Source organism: Jaculus jaculus, chromosome 17 (assembly GCF_020740685.1).
Source record: "Jaculus jaculus isolate mJacJac1 chromosome 17, mJacJac1.mat.Y.cur, whole genome shotgun sequence".
Classification (NCBI taxonomy): domain Eukaryota; kingdom Metazoa; phylum Chordata; class Mammalia; order Rodentia; family Dipodidae; genus Jaculus; species Jaculus jaculus.
The window spans coordinates 32,737,205-32,763,250 of NC_059118.1; the positions used below are offsets into that span (position 1 = coordinate 32,737,205).

A 26,046-nucleotide genomic window follows, 5' to 3' on the forward strand; every position below is an offset into this window, starting at 1 on the left:
TCAGTCAGAGATGATTAGCAGATAGTGATAGAGATGCCTGTGTGATGGTTAGTGTGCATTTGGCTTACACACAGCATTGCTCCCTAACTGTACTTGATAGACTTTGTCACTGAGGAGTTGCAGCTTATTTAATGGGACATTTTTGATGAGTTACAGTGGGATTTATGTCTTAACCTTAATACTATGTTTTGCCAAGAATGACATATTTCTGCATTTACATCTTTATTAACTTTTAAATTGACACAATTGTACATAATTATAAGAGGCACATAGTATGCTTGTTTGTTGTTTGTTTTACTTGCCCAAGTCTTTCTGTGTGTCTTGTTTTCTTTCTTTGAGGCATTGTTTTTTTGCGCAGCCCAGGTTACCTAGACCTTGCCGTTCTTTTGCTTCAGCCTCCTGCATGCGGGTACTGCAGGCTGGCACTACCCCACTCAGCTTCTGTGTGGTGGTTTAGTTCATGAAGACTTTACTCATGTTCAAATCGGAGTAAGCATATCTGCTAATTACCTTCCTTTGTAATAAAAATGTTCAAAGTCCTTTCTAGCTTTTCAAATGACACATATTTATTGAGCCAAATGTTGTGGAGGCAGAGGTAGGATCACTGAGTTCGAGGTCAGCCTGGGACTACAGAGTGAGTTCCAGGTCACCCTGGGCTAGAGTGAGACTGACCTTACCTTTTGGGGGGGGGGGGTCGGGAAGAGTATACATTTATTATCTATGGTCACTTATGCACTAGAACATCAGAACCTATTTCTCCTAATTATAACTTAGTATAATTCAGGTTATATAACCACAAAGAGCAATTCTTTGCTCACTGAACCTAGGCTTACTCCTTAAACTATGCTGTAGTCCTGAATGCCTGGACCCATGTAACTTAGTGCAATTCAGGTTGTATAGCCACCAAGAGCAGCTCTTTACTCACTGGACCTGTTTACCCCTCAACTGTGCTGGAGGCTAGGAGTCCTGGGTCGATTTAAGGGCTTGCTCAATGGTACTGCCTTGTTGTCATGCTGTGTGATAATAAGAATTGTTTTGAGCCAGCCATGGTGGCACATGCCTTTAATCCCAGCACTCGGGAGGCAGAGGTAGGAGGATCACTGTGAGTTTGAGGCTACCCTGAGAATGTAGAATGAATTCCAGGTCACCCTATGGTAGAGTGAGAGACCCTATCTCAGGCCTCCCCCGCCCCCCTCCCGTGAAGAGATTGTTTTAATGTTGACCTTTTTTTAGCCTTTTAAAAGATATGTTCTTTATTTATTTGAGAGAGAAAGAGGCAGATAGAGAATATGCATGCCAGGGCCACTGCAAATGAACTCCAGATACTTGTGCCACCTGTGTATCTGGCTCTATGTGCGTACTGGGGAATCAAATCCTGGCCCTTAGGCTTTGTAGGCAAATGCTTTAACCACTGGACCAGCTCTCCAGCCCCAATGTGGTTAAAAAGTATCAGTTGAATATGATTATTTAATCTTAGATTACATATTTATGTATGTAAATTAATCAGAACAATTGTTTGACTGGCCCAGTTACCGATCATAATAATGTGTACATTGGAAAACACTGTCTACTAGTACATCTTCTCACAGTCACCATGTGCCTGTTATTGTCTTATTCTCCCTGAATACTAACATAAATGTATAATTTTTCAGTGAAATTTTCAAGGTGACAACTGAAGGAAATAATAGATACAAAACTCTTCTCTTTTCCACCCAGTACCTTTTGGCTTCCATACATGTGTAGCAAAATGACATTCTGCTGAAGTTGGGTGGATATGAGACTGTTTGAAAGATCATATATGTATAGGCAGTTTTCTTCCTTCCTTTATTGAGAACCATTAAATATAAATGAACAAGAGTGATCTTTTATGTAAGATTTCTTCATCATGTGATAGTTAATCTAGTGTCAGCTGGGTTCTACAATTATCTAAGAGGCAAATCTCTGGGCTTGTCTCTGAAGGAGTTTCTAGGTAGGTTAATTGTGGTGGTAAGACCTACCCTAACTATGGGTGACACCATCCCATTGGCTGGGATCCCAGACTGAGTAAAAAAGGAGAAAAGCTGGGCTGAGGAAATGGCTTAGTAGTTAAGGCGTTTGCCTGTGAAGCCTAAGGATCCCAGTTTGATTCCTCAGGACCCACGTAAGCACAAAGGGACACATGCATCTGGAATTCATTTGCAGTGGCTGGAGGCTCTGGCACGCCCATTCTATCTTTCTCTCTGCCTTTTCCTCTCTCTCTCTCTCTCTCTCTCTCTCTCTCAAATAAATGAATAAATAAAATATTTTTAAAAAGGACAAAAGCTGAGCACCAGTATTTATCTCACTCTGCATCCTGACTCTGTATGCAATGTGACTAGCTTCTGCCGCTGTGACATACTATACCCTTGAATTGTGACCCAAAATAAGCCTTTCTTTCCTTAAGTTGTTTTTATCAAGTTTTTGTCTCAGCAGCAAGAAAAGTAACTAATACACTATAAAATATTTACTATAATAGACTCTGATTGATGCTAAAGGCTAATGGTAGCATAATTTTAATCACTCCTTGCCTATAAGTTGGGAATTGTAGCTTTTAGTAATTTGATGAAATTTTATTTTGAAAAGCTTTTTAAAATTAGTTTAAAGATAACAGGTTTTCTTATAGCCTTTTTTTTTTTTTTTTTCAAGGTAGGGTTTCGCTCTAGCCCAGGCTGACCTGGAATTCACTATGTAGTCTCACAATGGCCTCAAACTCATGGTGGCCTTCCTACCTCTGTCTCCCACGTGCTGAGATTAAAGGCATGCGCCACTACCCCTGGCCCTCTTAGAACATTTTTATCTATACTTTGTTTTAGCTGATTTTCCCTATCATATGCACCTCCTCCCCTTTTCTTTTTTCCACTTTTCCCTGCTATCTCGTTTTGCGTCTGGTATTCCCTCTTCCACTTTAATACCTCATGTGCTCTACCATTTTTCTCACTACCCTCCTTTAAAGCCTCTTTTTTCCCTGTTTCATGGGCCTCTCTCTAGCTTGTTGGCCTTTAACCACTTGTAGTCCTATCTGATCCACATATTTAATAACTGGAAGCTAGGATCTACACATGAGAGAGAGAGAGAGAGAGCATGGTACTTGTCTTTCTGAGCTTGAGTTACCTTGCATAATACATGTTTTCCACTGTGTAGAAGTTCAGATTTTAGTAGTGGTGCTTGGGTCAGAAAGTTGGTTTGTACGTTGTGCTAAAAGAGAGATTCTCATTGTCTGCTTGAATGTTATGTTCTGCAAAAATGATTCTATCAAGGAATCATACAAAAGGTTAAGCAAACTTTTTGCCTAAAGGGCCACATGGTATAAAAACATTTTTGGTTTTGAGGCCATATAATCCTGTGGGACCTACTACTCAAGGTTGGCCTGGTATAGAAAGCAGCCATTGCCAGTATGTAAATAAATGAGTTCACCTGTGTTTCAATAAAAAGATCCTCCAGGTCCATCCATTTTCCTGCAAGTTTTATAATTTCACTTTTCTGAATAAAATTCCATTGAGTATATGTACCATATTTCATTATCCAATCTGTTGATGAATATCTAGGCTGATTCCTTCCTACTGTGGAAAAAGCAGCAGTAATGTGAATTTGCAACTATCTCTGTAGTAGGACATAGAATCCTATGGGTCATGATAGTTCTGTTCTTAGTTTTTATGAGAAGCCTTCACACTAATTTTCATAGTGCTTACACGAATTTACCCTCCTACCAGCAATGAATGAGTAAGGGTCCTTCCTCTTTCCCCACATCCCCACCATCATGGTACTCATTTTCTTGAATGGTAGCCATTCTGACAAGGGGGAGACAGAATCTCAAAGTAATTTTACTATCCATTTCTCTGGTGGTTAAGGATGTTGAACCCTTTTCCTTGTGCTTTTCATTATTTTGTGTGTGTGAGTGTGAGCATGTGTACACGGGTAGATGTAAGGGAACAGCTTTTGGGTCAGTCTTTACCTTTTCATCTTATTCAAGGCAGGACTGCCCTCTCTGGATTCTTTTTCTGCTTGGTTTTCTGCCTTTTCCAGGAGCTTCCAGGAAGTTTTCTTGTCTCCACCTCCCATCATCATCAGCATTCTGGGATTACAGAAGCCCACCAAGATTCCCAGCTTTTTTAGTGGGCTCTGCTGGTTGAACTTGGGAACTCCAGCTTGACTGGCAAGCGCTTTGTCCACTGAGCCATCTCCCCAGCTCCAGGGTTTGAACATTTTAAAAAAAATCTTTATGGAAGGGTTTGGAAGACGGCTCATCAGTCAAAGGCACTTGCTTGCAAAGCCACAGGACCAGCCAGGTTCATGCCAGCCACCCATGTAAGCTGGTTGCAGAAAGTGGCATAAAGGTCTGGTTTGCGCTCATGCGTGCGTGCACACACATGTACAAATAAATAAACTTAGTTAAAATACAGAAATTTGTATCTCTTTTGAGAACTTTTGTCTCTTTAGTTCATTTCTGTTTATGGATTGCCAGTTTGGGGGTTTGGTATTCAGTTTTTGCAGTTTATATATTCTCAGTCTTAACCCTTTGGCAGAAGTGGAGCTGGCAAAGATTTTCTCCCACTCTGTTCACTCTGTTGGCAGCACTTTTTCATTTCATGTAATCCATACCACTTGTTAATTCTTAGGGCTATTTCCTGAGCCATTGTGAGGAATTCTATTCAGAATTTTCTTGCATCTAACTATATCTTTTAGTATTTTTTTCTATGTTATCTTTTAGTACTTTGAGAGTTTCTAGTTTTAAGTTAAGGGCTTTGATCCAGTTTAAATTGATTTTTGAACAGAATGAGATAGATTGATCTGATTTTGTTATTTCTGTTTTGGGGGGACATGTGTGTTCATGTGTATGAATGTGGGTGTATGTATGCCCTAGAGTGCATGTGAACGTCTGGGGAAACCTCTTGGGTGTCGGTCCTTACCTTCTACCGTTTTTTTTTTTTTTTTCTTTTTCGAGGTAGGGTCTCACTCTGGCTCAGGCTGACCTGGAATTCGCCATGGAGTCTCAGGGTGGCCTTGAACTCTCGGTGATCCTCCTACCTCTGCCTCCCGAGTGCTGGGATTAAAGGCGTGCGCCACCACGCCCGGCTTAACTTCTACCTTTTTGAGGCAGTTTCATGTTGTTCGCTTCTCCATTTGGCTGGCCCATGAGCTTCCGTGAATTCTCCAATCTCCCTGTCCCTTCAAGCCATCCACTTACATGTGGAGATCCACATGCATGCTTTATCTGTTTAGCCATCTCCCCAGCCTCTAATTGCATTCTTCTGCACATGGACATCCAGTTTGTCAAGCACCATTTGTCAAAAAAGCCTTTTTTTTTCCAGTTCATGTTTTTGACACATTAGGCAAAAATTAGGTTTATTACGTTTCATTGGCTTGTATGTCTATTTCTGTGCCAGGGCCATCCTGCCTTTTCTACTGTGGCTCTGCCATATAGTTTGAGGTCTGATGGAGAAATGCCTTTGGCTGTGTTCTTTCTGCTTAGAGTTGCTTTGGCTGCTTGTGGTCTTCCGTGTTTCCATACAAAGTTTAGGATTGTTTCTTGTAGTTCTGTGAAAAATGCCACTGGGACTGGGGGTGGTGTGGTGGCACACACCTTTAATCCCAGCAGAGGCAGAGGTAAGAGCATCTCTGTGAGTTCAAGATCAGCCTGAGACTATTTAGTGAATTCCAGGTCAGCCTGGGTAGAGCAAGACCCTACCTCCAAAAACAAGTAATGAAATAGAAACAAACAAACAAAAAGAATGCTACTGATTTTTTTTTGATTTTTTTCCCTGTTTTTAATATTTATTTGTATATATGCATATGTGCATCTGTGTATGATGTATATATATGACTGTGCACATTTCAGTCATGTATGGAGGTCAGGAAAACCTTGGGGTGTTTTTTTCTCTCCACCCTCTTAAGACAGGGTCTCTCTTGCCACTGCTGATTGTGAGCTTCTGGATTCTCCTGGCTCCATCTCCCATTGTCCATTGTCATAGGAACATTGGGATCACAGACGCTTGTGCTACTTTGCTTCCACATTTATGTGGGCAGTAAGGAAGATTGAACTCAGGTTGGCAATCTTGGCATGCAGGTAAGCACCTTTAACTATTGAGTCATCTCCCTGGGCCTGCCGTTGATTTTAATGAGGATTGCATTGAATCTGGAGATATTTTTTGGTAGTATAACCATCTTTACAGAATTAATTCTGCAAATACAAATGCATTTTCCCTTACGTAGTATTTTCAGTGTCTCTTTTCAGTATCTTAAATTTTTCCTTACAGAGTTCTTTTGGTTAGGTTTATTCCTTGAGGATACTTTGTTTTCTTTTTTTTTTTTTTTTTTCGAGGTAGGGTTTCACTCTTGTTCAGGCTGACCTGGAATTCACTATGTAGTCTCAGGGTGGCCTTGAACTCATGGCAACCCTCCTACCTCAGCCTCCTGAGTGCTGGGATTAAAGGCGTGTGCCACCACACCCAGCTATTTTTTTTTTTTTGAGGCTACTGTGAATGGGGCATATTTCCTGATTTCTTCCTCATTTAAGTTTACCATTAGTTGTATGTAAAAGGCACCGATTTTGAATGTTGACTTTTGTATCCTACAACTTCACTGAAGGTGTTTATGGCAGAATTTATGGGGTCTTTTAAACAGTGAGTCATGTTACCTGCAAGGAGAAAGTTTAACTTCTTCCTTTTCAGTTTTTATTCCTTTTATATCTTTCTCCTAACTTACTGCTCTAAGACCCTAAACCATATTAAATAAGACTGGAGAGAGTGGGAATCCTTATCTTGTCCAGATTTTAAACGGAAATAATCTCAGATTTTCCTCTGTTGCAGTTACCTTCTTGCTGGCTCAGAGCACCTGACCAAAAGTAGTTGGTGGGAGAAAAATAGTTTATTTTGGCTTATAATCTTGAGAGGAAGCTCTATGATGGCAGGGAAGAGGTGGCATGAGCAGAGGCTGGGCATCACTTCTGCCATAGCAGGTGGGAACAGCAACAAGAGAGTGAGCTGAACACTGGCAAGGGGAAGCTGGCTGTCATACCCATAAGCTCACCCCCCAACAACCCACCTTCTCCAGGAAGGTTCTGATTCTTAAACTGCTACAGCTGGGGACCTAGCATTCAGAATTTACTAGTTATGGTAACACCTAATTCAAACTACCACATCCTGTTTAGTTTAGTGTTGATTATAGGTTTATTGTATATACCCTTTATTATATTGGGGTATATCCCATCTATTTCCAGTTTCCTTTATTTTTAACTTAAAAAAATTTTATTTTTTAGTTTTTTCGAGGCAGGGTTTAACTGCAGCCCAGGCTGACCTGGAACTCGTAGCCATTCCTTCTCCCTCTGTCTCCCAAGTGCTGGGATTAAAGCTGTGCACCACCATGCCTGGCCAGGTTGGTGTTTTTTTTTTTTTTTGTTGGTGTTGTTTGTTTGTTTAATTTCTGGCTTTATTCCAGTGGTCTGCTAGGATGAAAGGAATTATTTTAATTTTTTTAGATTTTATTAAGGCTTTCATCCTGATGTGGTGATGCATACCTTTAATCCCAGCACTCAGGAGGCAGAGGTAGGAGGATCACCATGAGTTCGAGGCCACCCTGAGAACACAGAGTGAATTCCAGGTCAGCCTGGACCAGAGTGGAACCCTACCTTGAAAAAGAAAAAAATATTAAGGCTTTCATTGTGGCCTATGTCCATCTTTGAGAAGGTTCCCTGTGCCTCTGTGAAGTATGTGGATTTCCTATATGCTGGGTAGACTGCTATGTAGACTGTCAAATTCAGTAGATCTGTGGTGTAATCTAGCACAGAGGTTTCTTTACTGATTGTATTAATTTGGAAACCCTATCAAGATTTGAGAGTGGGGTTTTGGAGTCTCCCATTAGTATTGGATCTGGACTTCTATGGGTGTTCATACCTCTTATTGTTTGTTTATGAAATTGAGGCTCCCAAGATTTGGCACACAAATCTTTACAATAGTTCTATCCTCTTGATGAATAATTCATTTTAATATATAATGCACAGCGGGCTTATTTATCTCTCTGTTTTTGGTTTGAAGTCTTTTTTTTTTCCCCTCGAGGTGGGGTTACACTCTAGCCCAGGCTGACCTGGAATTCACTATGTAGTCTTAGGTGGCCTTGAACTCACAGTGAGCCTTCCCAGCTGCAATTAAAGGCATGTGCCACCACACTTGGCTTGAGGTCTATTTTGTCAGCTGGGAGAATGGCCATACCAATTTGTCTGCAGCTCTCAGTTGCTTAGTAGTTTGATTTCCAAGTTTTGACTCTCAGCTTACAGATATCATTCCTAGCTACGTGAGTTTCTTGGAGACAGCAGATAGTTGGATCATGTTCTTTGTTTTGTTTTGTTTTTTGAACACAATCCATGAGTTCGTGTCTTTTAATGGATGAATTAAGGTCATGTATTCAGGGTTATACTTGACAGAGGTTTATTGTTGTTTGTGATGTTTGATATCTGGTTGGTTGGTAATTGACAGTTCTGTTCCCTCTCCTGGAAGTTATGGATGTTTGCTGTGTTGGATGCAATTCCTTCCTTGGCTTCTTCTCTATCTGTTACTTTCTTGGAATGTATCCTTACCTTGTTTCTCCCATGTGGAACTGTCTTCTTCCTCTGTGTATAGTATTCCTTTAAGAATTCTGCATTGTGGCTTATTTCCCATGAATTGCCTTCATTTGAGTTTGTCTTAAAAAAAAAAATCTGTGGGGCTGGAAAGATGGCATAGTGGTTAAGTGCATGCCTGTGAAGCCTAAGGACCCGAGTTCGAGGCTCGATTCCCCAGTACCCACATAAGTCAGATGCACAAAGTGGTGCATGCATCTGGAGTTCGTTTGCAGTAACTGGAGGCCCTGGTGCACCCATTCTCTCCCTCCCTCCATCTCTCTCTCTCTCTGCCACTCTCATATAAATAAATTTAAAAAAGAAATCCATGTTTTTGGAAAGGAAATGTATTCAAAGAAGTTTAGTTAACTGTTATGCTTTAAGTCATAATGTAATCCAGAAAAGAATTTAAGTACTTAAGGTCATTAATTCAATAAGAATAAGGGTTACAGAATGAAGGAGTTATGCTGGGGTGCTGGCCTCCTTTTTTAGCCTGTAACAGTTGATTGCCTCTTAATCTTGATTCATTGTTAATAGAAATAATGACATTCAAATCAACAGTTTTTGTTATAGGGCCAGTATATATGCTTTTGCATGTTACAGTATTTTAGCATGTACAGAACTTTTCAAACGAGGGGGAGCTATAAAAACATTCTTCCTTTGTGGGCTGGGTAGATAGCTCAGTCAGTAAAGTGCTTGCTATGCAAGTATGAGGACCTGAGTTCTAGCCTTAGAACCTATGTAAAAAAGCTGGGTGTGAGAGCAGGTGTTTATAAACCCACCTCTGGGCAGAGACAATTTACTGACTAGCCAGTCTAGACTAATGGCAAGTTTCAGGCCAAAGCAAGATCCTACTTGAGAAATGACAGCCAAGGTTGACCTCTGCTCTCCATGTTCTTGTTCTTGTGTACATATGTATATACACACACATACCCCTTTTGTTTAAGTGCAAGTAAAAATCACTTTTATTTTTTCATATGGCTTGCTGAAGTATCATCTCACAAACTAAAATCAAATGCTGTAGCAGTTGAGAAAATATTTTCCAAAGACAGATTCAACCATACATAGCATTAAGATCTATTTGTATATCTTCACTTCAGAGTTGAAGCACTCACCTTTTAAAATGTGATTTACTAATCAACTCATTATCTGCTGGAACTGTGAAAGTAGTTTTCATTGATAAAGTATGTCAGTGTTTCTGAGTCCATGTTTGATCTAGATAGCCTCATCTAGCTAATGCTTTTTCCCAAACACTGGTCACTACTAAAGTGAGGTGGGTTTTTCTCATTTGTTACAAAGATTCCTTATAAGAAACCTGATCAAGCTATTTGAGGCAGAAGATTTTTTTTTTAATTTTTTTTTTGTTCATTTTCATTTATTTATTTGAGAGTGACAGACAGAGAGAGAAAGACAGATGGAGGGAGAGAGAGAGAATGGGCGCGCCAGGGCTTCCAGCCACCGCAAATGAACTCCAGACGCGTGCGCCCCCTTGTGCATCTGGCTAACGTGGGACCTGGGGAACCGAGCCTCGAACCAGGGTCCTTAGGCTTCACAGGCAAGCACTTAACCGCTAAGCCATCTCTCCAGCCCGAGGCAGAAGATTTTTAACAAGGGATTCTAAGTGGCATATAGAATTGTTGGAAAGAACAACAATAAAAACTACTCTGGGTAGAATTTTCACGAATGATGTTCAAAAATAACATTTCAGAAGCTGGGCTACCAAAAAAGTTACTACTTTTAAGATCAGAAAGGGTCCTTCAAAAATTGGGAAGCTGTAACTTAGCTGTTTTTGTCTTGGAACCTTGCCACCTCTGTGCGGTTAGAAATGTGCTAGTATTAAGAAACAGGTGTTGGCAAGTAGCCACCCTCATCATTAAGCTGTTGTCACTGCTGCTGGCTCTAGAATCATCCCAACCTGCCACAACCTGTACTGTGGAGGATGCCCTGTGCTTCTTAGTACAGATGAAGCCTGACCGAACCCCAGGACTTCGGCAAGTGCTGCTGCACAATGTGGATACTGCCTAGTAGGAAAAAAAGCCCTCTGTTTTCTTTTGTTTTCCATTTTTCTAGTGATTGAACCTGATTGGTTCAACCTAAATCATAATCCTAGCTGCAAGAGACTTGGAAGTTTAGTGTTTAGCTTATATTCTCTGCAATACTAGAAGATATGCGGTTCAGTTAAGGAGGTTGAAATGCATGTGGAACACTACTAATTCACTATATTTTGTCCAGGTATAGAACCTACTTCTCCTTAAAGCTAGCCATAATTAAATAGATGTTTAAGTTTAGAACAGTGTCAAGTTGAAATAGAATTGCTGAACATGGTCCTGAGGGAGAGAGGCACGAAGGTGGGGTAACTCTGGTGGAAAAATGGGCTTTAGGTAAGAAGAGTCTTTTGAGGAAGAGGCAAATGGGTGGACATACAAGTTATGAATATCTTACATATAATACGTATTTTTTTATATGCATATGTAATTTTTCCTATTAGGGAGCTTTCATTTGTAAGAACCAACCCATTTTAGGCAATTTTGGGATCATTTATAGGTGAAATTTCTTGATCCTACATGAGATGAACATAAATTTATAATGGTTAAATGGTAATTTTTTTCTACTCTTAATAATAAATTAAGTACCAAAGAAGATTGTTCTGGTTCTTCTCCATTGCTTTTCTTACTTGAAGTTTTAAAATTTTACTTATTTATTTAGCGTTACTCGCTGTGTGTGTGTGTGTGTGTGTGTGTGTGTGTGTGTGTGTGTGTGTGTAGACATGCCTACCACATTGAATGTGGGGAGATCACAGGACAACGTCAAGGTGTGTGTATACTCCACCTTCTTTGAGACAGGGTTGCTTGGCTGCTACAAATGAATTGCCAGACTGCAGAGGAATGCCTAGCTGACTGTGAACTTTGGATTCTCCTGGCTCTGCCTCCCATTATTGTATGAACCTTTGGATCATAGATGCATGTCCCATTTGCATCCAGCTTTGTGTGGGTGCTGGGAAATTGAATCTGGGCCAGCAGACTTTGCATGAAAGTGCCTTTAACCATGGTTCCATCTTCCCAGCCCTCTTATTTTAATTTTTGAAAAATATATTTATTTATGAGAGAGAAAGAGGCATAGAGAATAAATGAATGAATGCATGAATGAATATGGGTGTGCCAGGGCCTCTAGCCATTGCAAATAAACTCCAGATGCATGTTCCACCCTGTGTACCTGGTTTTATGTGATCCTGCGGAATCAAACCCGGGTCCTTTGGCTTTGCAAGCAAGCACTTTAACCACTGACCCATCTCTCCAGCCCTTATTTTTAATTTTGAAACTTACTTGTTTGTTGATTTTTAAATGTGTGCTTCCTATTAAGCTTCTGATAGACAGTACAATTTTAATTGGTTCTCACCTTCACTCATTTGCTGGGCCAACTGGCCTGCGGCCCTCGGCTCACTGGGATCACAGACACTAGCACTACAGTGTCCAGCTTGACATGGGCTCTGGAGATCTGAACTCAGGTACTCATCTGAGCATGGCAAGCGCTTTACCCACTCCCTGAGCCACCTCCATAGCCCCACAAACCTTAAGTAAAAATTAGTAGATTTAGGTAGCTATGAATTCTACCAAGGGAGACAAAACAGAAATGGAGTATGGTTGCAGAATTATCTGTCTTAGGTAGAAGAATCAGCCAGGAAGAACAACGAAGTGGGACACCCAATGTTCCACTCCAGCCACTGCAGTCAGGTGACCCCTGCCGCAAGCAAGTGTGGGGGGCACCACAGTACACACACATGCACACACAAAGTAATCAAAAATAGAATAATCAGGGGAATTATGTGAGGAAATGACATTTGAACTGAGACTTGAATGATAATAAAATCCCAACCATACGAAGAGAAGTAGAACATTCTAGGCACAGCCCTTAAGCTTGAACAGCAGAGGAGAGACTGATGTTAATATGTTTAAAAGATCACACTTCTTGGTGTGGGTTATGGTGTGAGGTAGAACACTTGTCTACTATGCGTTCATGCATAAGGCCTTTGGTTTGGTCCTAAAGAAAGGAACGGAAGGGGGTTAGGAGTAAGGGAAAGGAGAAAGAGGAAAAGAAGGGAAGGGAAAGGAGAAAAAGAAAAAGAAAATATATTTGCTGGATAAAGAATAGATAATTGGAGGAGCTGTAGTAAAAGCAGACACCAGTTAGGAAACTGTCCTGCTTATCCAAAAGAGAAGTTACGGTTGCTTGAATTTGGGCGATGCCATTGAAGGAAAGAAGTAGCTGAATTTGGGGTTTTCGTTTTTCAGGCATCTTGATCTACTGATGGACTGTATGTGTGAGATAATGTGGTGGGCTGATGGTGATGATGTGTAAGGGAGGAAATTAGATAGGTTCTCTGAAACTTGTCAACTTTGAGATACCTGCTGGATTGAACTTTTACATCTAGTATGAAGGTGGGGAGGCCAAGCCTGTAGGTACAGAAGTAGCTACACCTGTGTTAATAGCACCTGCAGGAGTTCACCTAGGCAAAGAGGCACTTAAACATCAAAGGTGGAAGGGGTGAGCAGAGAACCAGTGATGCAGGAGGAAAGCCAGAAACACCATGTTGTAGAAGTTACAGAAAGAGACCGTTAAGGAGAGGTGTTAATGTGAACTGTGCTAAATGGTGCTGCCAGATTGCTTATGATAAGAACAGAGCTGAACATTGGATTACTAAACCCAGTGTTCATTGTCATTGGTGACCTTGACTGAAGCAGCTTCCGTGTCTGTCATAGTGTGGTCAGAAGCTTATTAGAGGGGGTCAGAGCATGAATGGAAAGTGAAGATAATGCTTTTGAGAATCTGAAAAAGGGAAGTGGAATCAAGGATGCTTGTTTTGTTTTCAGTGTTGTGTGGACCTGTGCACAGGATGCACATATGGAGATCAGAGGGCAAGCTTGGACTTTGGTCCTTGCCTTCCACCTTGAGGTTGCTTATCCACCTCAGCATTCACTAGGCTAACTGGCCAGTAAGCTTCTGGGAGATTCTCCTGTCTCTTTCCTATCTCACTTTTGGCATGCTATGGTTACAGATGATTACGGATGCCTGCTAAAGTGTTTGGCTTTATACGGGTTCTAATGATCCAAAGTCACACTTACACTTTATCCACCAGCCATCTCCCCAGTCATGCTTTCTCCGTTTTTTTTAAAAAAACTGGGAAACTCATATTTTTGCTAATAAAGAAAGTCTGGTAGAAAGGAGAATTAATGCTAATTCAGGAGAGAAGAATTAATTGTCAAGCAAAATCTTTGAAGTGCTAGTGGGAAGGAGGGTGCCTTTTCATGGGGACAGCGTGAAGTGAGACAGTGTGACACATGTCATTGCACACAGCTTCTTCCTTTAGTTGTTTTTTTTTTTTTTAATGATTTAGTTGGCTTTCTCTTTTAATGAAAAAAGATACTGTGTGGGCTGGAGAGATGGCTTAGCAGTTAAGGCGTTTGCCTGCAAAGCCAAAGGATCCTGGTTTGACCCATATAAGCCAGGTGCACAAGGTGACACATGTGTCTGGAGTTTGCTGGAGGCCCTGGCGTGCCCATTCTCTCTGTCTCTCTCTCTCTCTCTCTCTCTCTTGAATAAATAAAAAATAAAAATTAAAAAAAGGATACTTTGTTACAGAGTTCTTATGAAGGGTTCAACTATATTTTAGCAACATCCTTCAGTCTTATCAGTCTCCTCTCTGATCACTGGTTGTTGGGCTTTTTTATGTGCTGTTATATGTATATTCTTCTAGGCTTTGTGTGGTGTAACTGAGGATATGTAATATCAGTTTTACTTTTTGTGCCAACAGGTGAAGCAAAAAATTTATTGCCATATCTTGGACCCAACAAAATGCGAGATTGTTTCTGTACTATAAATCTGGACCAGGAAGAAGTTTATCGTACCCAAGTTGTTGAGAAATCTTTAAGGTTGGTAGGAAATTGAATTTGTCATTCATATGATAAGTGTTTATAATTTTATACATTTTGCACATTTTTATCATCAAGACTTTCTTCATTTGAAACTTATATTTTGAATTATTTTTACATTATGAATTTATTTTGTGAACTAGAGAATCTAAGTGTTTGAAGGAGCACTGAATGTTCATTGAGCTGGACTAACTGTAAACTGGGTTCCTTCTTGGCATTAGCTTTGACAAGTGAACATACAGCATTTGCTTAATAATGTTCCAATGATCAGGGAGTATACTGCTTCCTAAGCAGTCTGTTTGGCCTTGAAATATTTCTGACTCTCAGAAAATGCTGATCTTTAGTTGGTTAAGGGTTAAACAGATCCTACCATATGCCAAGAACTTACTGGGTTGTTTTTATTCATATGTCTATGAGAATGAGGTAGATGCAGTGCTTCCTTTCATGGATTTGCATTGCCTCAGAATGTGTGTTTCCCCCTAATTGTTCCTAATTCTATCTCTTGGAGTTTTGGGGAATAAGTTTAGTTTATCTCATGACAAGCTTTCAAGTCTTTGAAAACAACTGTCATAATACTTCAGTCTGTTCTCTAGGCAAATTTGTGCCAGTTTGTTTGAACTTTCCTCAAAGCACATCATTATTTTATTTTCCTCAAGATAAATTTTCTCAAAAAGCTCATACAAGTTACTTATTAGTGCATTATCAGAAAATGAGCCCTTGGGTAGAGTTTTCATCTTTGAAAGTGTAGTTTTACTTTGAGAGTATCATAGCAGATTGTAATTGTCTCTTCTGCCTTATAGCAATGTCGTGGGCATAATTCTGATGCAGGAAGAATGTAGTCTTCAGGGACAAGTCAAAACAAGGGTTGTAGGAGTTATGCTTATTTTCTCTCATATATATCATATATATTTTATATACACATATCAAATATGCATAATCTTTCATAGGTTCTTGCTATATAGCTTAGTTTGCTTTGACCTCTTGATGACCTCTTGTTCCTCTTAACCTAATTCTCCCAACTGCTAGGGTTATAGAGGCATACCACGACACATTTCTTTATTTTTTAAGTTTTATAATTTTGAACTCTTCATAATAAGAAAGCTATTATATATAACTGAAGGTGTTTTAATAACCCCAAAAGATTTTAATATACCTCAAATCATGAGTCATAAGCTGCCTGTACCAATTGTATTAGAATTTTGTATGTGCTTATGTGTGCATTTGTTCATATGCATGTGGGCATATGTGTGATTATGTGTACATACATGTGTGTGTTTGGAGGACCGAGGCCATCACTGGATGTCTTACCACTTCTCACCTGATTTTTTTCAAGACTGAACCTGGATCTCACCCACTCATCCATTCTTCTAGGTTAGGTAGCCAGCAAGTTGTGTGGGTCTTCCTGTCTCCGTCTTCCCAGTGCTGGGATTACAGGCACACCTGGCTTTTACATGAGCGGTGTGGATCTGAACTGGGGTCTTTATGCTTGTGTGGCAAGTATTTAACTGAACCCCTCCCCAATTAGAGATTTGGTGTTCTTTATATATACAGATTTATAGATAGGTGTTAGTTACATTTATAAATGATGAAACTGAGTCATCCTAAAGGCTGAATAATTTGTCATGTAATAAAAGAAATTAGAAGCAAAACTGAGTTTAAGAACCTAAAATTATTTAAATTTCAGTTTGTTAGTTTAATATATATTGATGTCATATCACAAGTTAATCAGTGATTACAAAAAGTCACTATCCATGAATTGGACTCTTTTGATAGTCTGTAATATGTTAAAAACTACATGCGAGTCACTAGCATGAACCTGCAACTTTTTACTCTTACAGTGCTGAATATTTGTGTAGAAGAAAATAAATCCTTTTCTTTATCCATCTTTACTAGTCGTATTGCAATGTGGAAGAAGGCTAATGTCACCTTGGGCAGTTAGACCATGGTTAGATTAGACACTTCTTGGATTATAGATGCCCACTAGCATTCTTCCTTGAGGAACAGAGCAAAAGAATCTGCAATTCAAATCCCTTGCTCACCTGATTTTCATTTCAGTGTTCTTAGTACTTACGTATGTCATGGTAACTTCTTTTTTTTTTTAAATTCTTATTTATAGTTATTTATTTATTTGAGAGAGGAGAGAGAATGGGCACACTAGGGCCTCCAACCACTGTACATGAACTCCAGATGCACGCACCACCTTGTGCATCTGGCTTACATGGGTCCTGGGGAATCGATCCTGCATCCTTTGACTTTGCAGGCAAGACCTTAATCGCTGAGCCATCCCTCCAGCCCCATGGTAACTTCTTGAACCAAGTTAGTAGACACCTTTTAAATTTTTCATGGGTTCTTTCATATGTAGGTAGGAGTTTGATACTTATTTTTTCATTTCTTCTTTATACTTGACTTCCCCCCCCCCCTCTGGTTTGTCTTGATTTTTTTTTTTTTTTAAGTTTAGAGAGGCTTTATTAGATTAAGAGAAGGAAGGTTGTAGCTGGGAGTGGTGGCATATACCTTTAATCCCAGCACTTGAGAGGCAGAGGTAGGAGGATTGCCATGAGTTCAAGGCCACCCTGAGACTACATAGTGAATTCCAGGAGACCATGAGCTAGAGTGAGACCCTACCTCGAAAGAAAAAAAAAAAAGAAAAAAGAAAAAGAAGGAAGGTAGAAGAGAGTATGAAGAGCTCCTGCTCATGAGAATGCAGGAGGAGATAAAGCCCCTTGATTTTTAGTTGTTTTTTTTTTTTTAATTTTTCAAGGTAGAGTCTCAATGTAATTCAGGTTGGCCTGGAATTCACTATGTAGTCTCAGGCTGCTTCCAAATCACATCAATCCACCTACCTCTGCCTCTTGAGTGATGGGATTAAAGGCATGTGCCACCATGCCAGGATTATTTTTAGTTTTTTATTTCTTTTTTTTTTTTTTTTGAGCGAGTGAATGAGACAGAGAGAGAATGGAGAATGGGCATGTGAGGGGCTTCAGCCATTGCAAACAAACTCCAGATGTGTGTGCCTCTTGTGTGTATGTGCAGCATTGTGCACTTGTGTCATTACATCTGGTTTTGTGGGGCTTAGAGATTTGAATGTGAGTTCTTAGGCTTCAGAGGCAAGCGCCTTAACTGCTAAGCAAGCTCTCCAGCCCTTATTCTTAGTTTAAAAAAATAGTTTGTTGGGCTGGAGGGATGGCTTAGTGGTTAAGACGTTTGTCTGCAAAGCCAAAGGACCCAGGTTCGATTCCCCAGAACCATGTTAGTCAGATGCACAAGGGGGCGCACCCATCTGGAGTCCGTCTGCAGTGGCTGGAGGCCCTGGCATGCCCATTCTCTCTCTCTCTCTCTCCCTCTTTCTCTGTTAAATAAATAAATAAATAAAATTTTAAAAAATACTTTTTTGCTAGGTGTGGTGGCGCACACCTTTAATCCCAGCATTCAGGATGCAGAGGTAGGAGGATGGCTGAGAGTTCGAGGCCACCCTGAGACTACATAGTGAATTCCAGGTCAACTTGGACTAGAGTGAGACCCTACCTAAAAAAACAAAACAAACACACACACACACACACACACACACACACACACACACACACACACGTATGTATGTATAACTATTTAGAGAGGGAATGAGAGAATATGCGTGCATGTCAGAACCTCTTGCCACTGCAAATGAACTCCAGATGTATGTGCCACTTTGTATATCTGTGTTACACGGGTACTGAAGAATCAACCCCAGGCTGTCAGGCTTTGTAAACAAGTGCCTTTAACTGCTGAGCCATCTCTCCATCTCCAATTTTTAGTTTTCACAATTTTGAATATTTATCACATTCTTCATAGAACAGGTATTATACAAAACAGAAAATACTTTAGTAGGTGTGAATTAGTTGATTTAGCTTCTAAACGTGTCAAATCCTTTTCATAAAAGAGCTGTATGTAAACAAAGTGACAGCATTATCCGGTACTTCCTGCCTCCCTCCCCACATCAGGAGTTTCCTCAGAAGTAATAGCATGATTACAGGTCAGTGATACCAATACAGTGTTGTTTTAGACACTATGTAAATATAGTCATGGCTCATTACCAACCTTGTTGAGAAGTTTTCTTTAAATAGACAGACTAATTTATTAAATAAAGATGTGGACAGTCACATATGAAGGTTAGGTTGTTGAAGTTGGAATGTGCCAGTGACACAAGTAACATTATTCCCTTTTAAAGTTTGGCTCTGAATGTGTTTTTGAAATATTTGAGTGCATATGTATGATATATAAATTATTTATTTATTTATTTATTTATTTATTTACTTAATGGAGAGAATGGACATGACAGGGCCTCCAGCCACTGCAAATGAACTCCAGATGTGGCTTATATGGATACTGAGGAATCAAACCTGGGTCCTTAGGCTTCACAGGCAAGTTCCTTAACCACTAAACCATTTCTCCAGACCCAAGAAACTCTTCATTTTATAATTATTTATAAAATAATATAAAGGAAACACATGTCATCTGTGACTAATAGTGGTTTTTTTGCATTGATTTCTATGTTGAGACTAATTAAAAGGCTAATTACTTTGATGGACCAACTTTAAAGTTTGGCTTGATTGCATTTGAAGTGAAAAATGTAGTTCAAAGTTAGCTAGGCTTTGTAACAACTAAAAAGCTGAGTCACCAATGTTCTAGACAATGTCAGAAATGACCTCTATAAGAATTGTCATTTTTTTGTTTAGTTACAACATAATAATATTGTATTTCATGGTACTTTTTAAAGGGATTTTTTAAAGCATTCTCAAGAAGTACTTCTTTCAAAAATTTTCAATTTTAAATACACACACACACAGACAGACACACACATGCACACACAAGCAGAGACAGACACAGATATGAAGAGAGAACGGTGCACCAGGGCCTCCAGCAGAACTGCAGTGCATGTGCCACTTTGTGCATCTGGCTTTATGTGGGTACAGACTGGGTCATTAGGCGTTGTAGGCAAGCACCTTAACCGCTAAAAGCCTGAAAGCTTTTTTGTTTTGTTTTGGTTTTTTTTGAATTTTTGAGGTAGGGTCTCTCTCTAACCCAGGATGACCTGGAATTCACTATGTAGTATCAGGGTGGCTTCAAGCTCACAGTGATCCTCTGACCTCTGCCTCCCAAGTGCTGGAATTAAAGGCATGTGCCACTGTGCCCAGCTCTGGAAATTTTTGCTTTTTTTCTTTTTTTAATTTTTTTTTTTTTTTTTTTTTTTGGTTTTTCAAGGTAGGGTCTCACTCTAGCCCAGGCTGACCTGGGATTCACTGTGGAGTCTCAGGGTGGCCTCGAACTCACGGCAGTCCTCCTACCTCTGCCTCCCGAGTGCTGGGATTAAAGGCGTGCACCACCATGCCCGGCTTTTTTTTTTTTTTTTTTTTTTTTAATGTAGGGTCTCACTCTAGTCCAGGCTGACCTGGAATTCACTTGGGAAACCTTTTTTAATATCAGTTTTCATACATGTATTTTGATCATAACCCCCTCCTGTTACTTCTCTGTTCACCTCCCCATCCTTCTTTTACTGAACCTCTTTTTCTTTTCAACTAGTTTTCTTCGGCTATTGATATGTACCCCTACCTTGTCTCCCTCGTCCCTCCACCCCATCCCTGCTTAACTATTGCCACCCACTGCTCCACTCTTCGACTGTCATATCACATGCCCCTCCCCACTCGTAGCCCTTTCTAGCTTCCTGGCTTCTGCTGACTCTTACTCCAACTTTTATATAAATACAAGCATTCGAAGCTAGGATCATCTGCGTATAGAAGAGAACATGCAAGTGATGAAAGAAGTACTCTCTCTATATATACATATACATATGCATATACATATACATATACATATACATATACATATACATATACATATACATATACATATACATATACATATACATATACGTGTGTGTGACAACTTCTGTACTTACAACAAACCATGGTAGTTCCCTCCCCTCCCCCACTGCCCCCTTCATAACTCTGCTCTTTGTCGTATCCCCTCCCCCTCTCCATTAGTCTCTCTTTTAATTTGGAATCATCATCTTTTTCTCCTGTTATGAGGGTCTTGTGTAGGTATTGCTAGGCACTGTGAGGTCTTGGATATCGAGGCCAACTTCTGTCTGGACAGTTGTATGTAAGGAGTGGTTCCCTTCCTTTGGCTCTTATATTCCACCTTTTCTGCAATGGACCCTGAGCCTTGGAGGGTGTGAGATGTTTCAGTGCTGGACACTCCTCCATCCCTAAGAAAGAAGTACTCTTAACAAAAGATACTCTCTGGCATCTCAAAGGTTGATGTTTTCCTAGAAAATTTAAATACCTTCAGAATTGGGCTTCTAAAAATGAGCTATTGCACCTGGGCATGGTGGTGCATGTCTTTAATCCCAGCACTTGGGAGGCAAAGGTAGGGGGATTCCTGTGAGTTTGAGGCCAGCCTGAGACTACATAGTGAATTCCAGGCCAGCTTGGGCTAGAGTAAGACCATACCTCAAAAAAGTAAGTAAATAAATAAAGGCTATTACACAGAAGAAAATTTTTTATGATGCAGAAGAGCATAATCCTTAAAAAAAAAAAAAAGAAAAGCAGAAGAAAGCTAATAAACTAATAAATTAGATTTTGTCAAAATTAGGGCATCCTGCCCAAGTTGTTTGTATACACCTACAATTTCTAACACTTAGGAGGCAGAGGCAGGAGGATTGATACAAATTCAAGGCCCACCTTATCTCCAGTAGTGAATTCTTGGCCAGCCTGGGCTACAAAGTGAAACATTGTCTGAACAAATAAAAAAATTAGAGACATCTGGGCTGGAGAGATGGCTCAGTGGTTAAGGTACTTGCCTACAAAGCCAAAAGACTTCAGTTCGATTCCCTAGGACCCACATAAGTCAGATGCACAAGGTGGTGCATGCATTTGGAGTTTATTTGCAGTGGCTGGAAACCCTAGCATGCCCATTATCTCTCTCTCCCCCTCTTTCCTCTCAGATAAATAAATTTAAAAAATAAATATTTTAAAAAATTAGAGACCCCTTTTTTTCAAAAGCTACCATCAAGAAAATGACAAGCCACACCTGTAAAAAAAATACTCTGGTAAAAGCCTTATATGTAGCATTTGTTTTAAACTAAAGCAAAAGCTCTAATAACTAAGTAAAAAGACATTTAAAATATGAGAAGACTTGGGTTGGAGAGATGGCTCAGTAGTTAAGGCATTTGCTTACAATGTCTAACAACCTGGTTTCAATTCCTCAGAACCCACATAAAGCTAGACACAAAGTGTTGCATGCATGTGAAGTTCATTTGCACTGGCTAGAGGCCTTGGCTATACCTATTCATATTTTCTTTTTTAAAAAAAAACTTTTTTTTTTCAATTTTATTTATTTGACAGAGAAAGGGAGAGAGAGAATGGGTGCACCAGGGCCTCCAGCCACTGCAAATGAACCCCAGATGCATGCACCCCCTTGTGCATCTGGCAAACGTGGGTCCTAGGGAATTGGACTTGGGTCCTTCAGCTTTGCAGGCAAACACCTTAACCACTAAGCCATCCCTCTAGCCCCTATTCATATTTTCTATCTCCTTGAAAATAAATAAAATATGAATTATGAGAAGACTTGAACAGATTTCACAGATGATATACAAATGTTCAAGAGGCACACATGAAGAGATAGTTAACATCACTAAACATAAAGAAAATATAGTTTAAAACCATTTCTGTTACTATTGTAACATAATCTGTAATGATAGGAAATTCATTAGTTGACTAACAGTATGGTGAGGCAATTGCAGAAAGGTAGAAGGGAAATTTCCAGAATATAGGAATGTTTTGTATCACAAATGCCATGTTCACTAGACTAGCTAAATTTTTGAAAAATTGACTATTACCAAGAAGTAGAACAACTGGAACACTAGTTGGTTGTATAAAATAGTACAACCACTTCAGAAAAACTTAACAGTTTCCTAGAAGTTAAATAGTCACATTCTGTTACATTCAGTTATTTGTCTAGAAAAACTGAAGACAGGGCTGGAGAGATGGCTTAGCATTTAAGGCACTTGCCATTGAAGCCTAAGGACCCATGTTCAATCTCTCTACAAGTCCCATATAAGCCAGACACACAAGGTAATGCAAGTGCAAGTTTGCACGTGCACACTAGGTGGTGCAAGCATCTGGAGTTCGATTGCAGTGGCTGATGCCCTGGCAAGCCTGTTCTCTCTCCCTCAAAATAAAAATAAAAGTAAAAAACTGGAGATACATGTTCAGAAAATATTTAGCAGAAAATTGTTCATGTAACAGTTTCAATAATCCATACTAGAACCAATTCAAATAATATCACGAAGAAAATGGATTGTGGAATATGATAGCATGTTTCACAGCAAGTAAAACAAATGAAATGTTATATATCTAACCCTGAGGAAAAGTGTCAGACACAGTGGAGGGGGATTCAGGAGGGGAAGGAAGGATGGTCAGAAGTGATTATGATCATGTTATAATGTCTGTATGAATGGAAGTTCTCAATAAAATGTTTAAAAAGTGTCAGACATAAATCTGAGTGAAAGAAGTAGGACATGAGTACACTGTGTGATTACATTTACATCAAACTCCAGCATAGGCCATAATGACAGAGATCAAATCACTGTGCTAAAAATACAGCTCAGTGGTAGATTATCTCAGTGGTAGCATGCACAAGACCCTGGATTTCAGCACCATCACCCCCAGCCTCACATTATAACTGTTTTTTTGTGGTGTTTGTGATGAGATAACTTTAGGGCACAGAAGAGAGCTTTCTAGAAAGGTAAGTTTTATATTTTGGATGGGGTGGAGACTATACAGGTTTATTGATTTATCAATGGCCATCAACTTCTATAAGTTGGATTGTGTCATAGGAATTTATACCTCAGTAAAAATAAAGAAATAATAGCCTTTTCTATTTTTGAATTGTGTGTGTGTGTGCGTGTGTGTGTGTGTGTGTGTGTGGTTTTTCAAGATTGGGTCTCACTGTAGCTCAGGCTGACCTGGAATTCACTGTGTAGAACTCACAGAAATCCTCCTCCTTCTGCCTCCCAAGTGCTGGGATTAAAGGCAGGCACCACTATGCTTGGCTCTTAATTTTGAAATATTTTTAAAAAGAATATTTCATATATCATTACCTGATTTAGATGTTATGTATTATTAAAATCTCCTGGGCTGGAGAGATGGCTTGGCGGTTAAGTGCTTGCCTGTGAAGCCTAAGGACCCCGGTTCGAGGCTCGGTTCCCCAGGCCCCACGTTAGCCAGATGCACAAGGGGGCGCACGCGTCTGGAGTTCGTTTGCAGAGGCTGGAAGCCCTGGCGTGCCCATTCTCTCTCTCTCCCTCTATCTGTCTTTCTCTCTGTGTCTGTCGCTCTCAAATAAATAAATTTAAAAAAATTTAAAAAAAATAAAAAATAAAAAATCTATCCACAGGAACTTCTGCAAAGTTATTTGCTTAGAACTTTTGGCAGCTGAGGTCCTCTGAGCCCTCTGAGTCAGCTTAGTTGGTAAAGGATTTTGTTGAAACTCAAGATTGAGGATTATTTTGTTTGTTGTTTATTTTATCTTTTTTTAATTTGCAAGCAGGACGTGGGAGAGAGAGGGAGGGAAAATGGGAGTGAAAATGGGTGCGCCTGGGCCTCTTGCCACTGCAAATGAACTCAAGTTGCATGTGCCACTTTGTGCATCTGGGGATACTGGGAAATTGAACCCCGGCTATCAGGCTTTGCAGCCAAGCTACTTTAACCACTGAGCTATCTCTCCAACCCTATTTTGGGTTTTTCATGTCTTTTTTTCTATGAAGGTTTAGTGTGTAATTTCATTGATACTTGAGTGTTAATAATGCTATTAATAGGGAATATAAAGAATTGTATTATTTAATAATGATAGTTATGTAATTATTTGATATTATTTGACAATGAGCTTTCTTTCCTTTTCTCTCTAGCCCATTTTTCAGTGAAGAATTTTACTTTGAGATTCCAAGAACTTTCCAGTATTTGTCTTTTTATGTTTATGATAAGAATGTTTTACAAAGAGATCTTCGTATAGGTAGGTACTATTTTTAATTATAACATTGGTGTTTATATTCATCCTTTCTCTAAGTGTGAGGTGTTAAAACTATTGTAGGGCTGGAGGGATGGCTTAGCAGTTAAGGCGTTTGCCTGCAATGCCAAGAGACCCAGGTTCGATTCCCCAGGACCTACGTTAGCCAGATGCACTAGGGGGCACACGCATCTAGAGTTCATTTGCAGTAGCTAGAGGCCCTGGCATGCCCCTTCTCTCTTTCACTCCCCCTCTTTCTCTGTCAAATAAATATTTTTTAGAAACTATAATATATGCTCAACATTTCTAATTCTTTCCTGGTTCCCTGGTCATAAATCATAAACTTACATACTACCACAGTTACTCATTAGTCATGTTTCTTCATCCATTATTCAACATATAAATTCTCTAGTTAAATGTGATACTTAGAAAGGTAAGGACTATATCGCACAGAGTGCCTTAGATGTAGTAAATGTTCAGAAAGCTGTTGTTAAATGGTTCAGATAATGTTTTCATTCAAAGCTGACACTATTGATCTTCATATGTTTTTGAAATTTGTTTTATTTTTTAATTTTTTGAAACACATACAATTTCTCAATCTCTCTCTCTCTCTCTCTCTCTCTCTCTCTCTCTCTCTCTCTCTCTCTCTTTCTCTCTCTCTCGCTCTCATAGAGCATGCTAGGGAATCTTGCTATTGCAAACAAACTCCAAGTGCATACTCTACTATGTGCATCTTGTTTTATATGGGTATCAGAGAATCAAACCAGGGTCATCAGGCTTTGCAAACAAGCACCTTGAACTGCTGCACCATCTCTTCAGCTCCTGAAATTTCTTCTAATGGAATAATTGCAAGTTTTCTCTGAGTCCTGTATTAGTGACCAATAAATGCATTTCTTAAATAATTGTGTGAGACTGTGGTGTGATATGTAAACATGAACTAAAACTGGTTATATTGTGTGTCAACTTTCATGATCACTTCACTATGATCTTGGTATTGTAGTAATAGGTATTATCCTCTGTTTTTAGTGTCCTAAATTTCACCTTATTCATCATTACTAATTTGAGATATATTTGTGTTCTGTAGCTTAGAAAAATTAAGGTTCATCTCATTTTTGTCTGAATAACTAATTTCTATTGTCACTCTGCTTTTTACTCTTGAACTCCTTAGCAAAATGGTCTATATCCATCCTGTTTGCTGCTTAGTTTTTTAGATCTTTGTAATTTGGCTTTTATGCTTTCTGACAGACTGTTTTTGAAGTTTAACAAATCATTTTAAAGCATACAAAATAACTTCTAAAAACAGTGTTTTCTTAAGTACAAAACTATTAACATTTTTAGTGACTGCCCAACAATAACAATAGTTAACAATTTGGCATGTTTTCTCCCATTCTTTATTTTGCATTTATGTCATTACATATACTGCTTGTTTTGTTGTTCTTCACTTAATAACATCTAATGACCCTTTCTGTG

General features: G+C 39.5%; 1 protein-coding gene across 1 annotated transcript in view; it reads left to right on the forward strand.

Moving 5' to 3' along the window:
- Rasa2 (RAS p21 protein activator 2) overlaps nt 1-26,046 on the forward strand; it is a 158,197-nt gene that overhangs the window by 12,324 nt on the left and 119,827 nt on the right. The window contains exons 2-3 of the mRNA XM_045136517.1: nt 14,418-14,535; nt 24,479-24,582. Of these exons, the coding sequence (XP_044992452.1) occupies nt 14,459-14,535; nt 24,479-24,582 (181 nt within the window). The 5' untranslated portion in view covers nt 14,418-14,458. The remainder of the gene's footprint in view (nt 1-14,417; nt 14,536-24,478; nt 24,583-26,046) is intronic.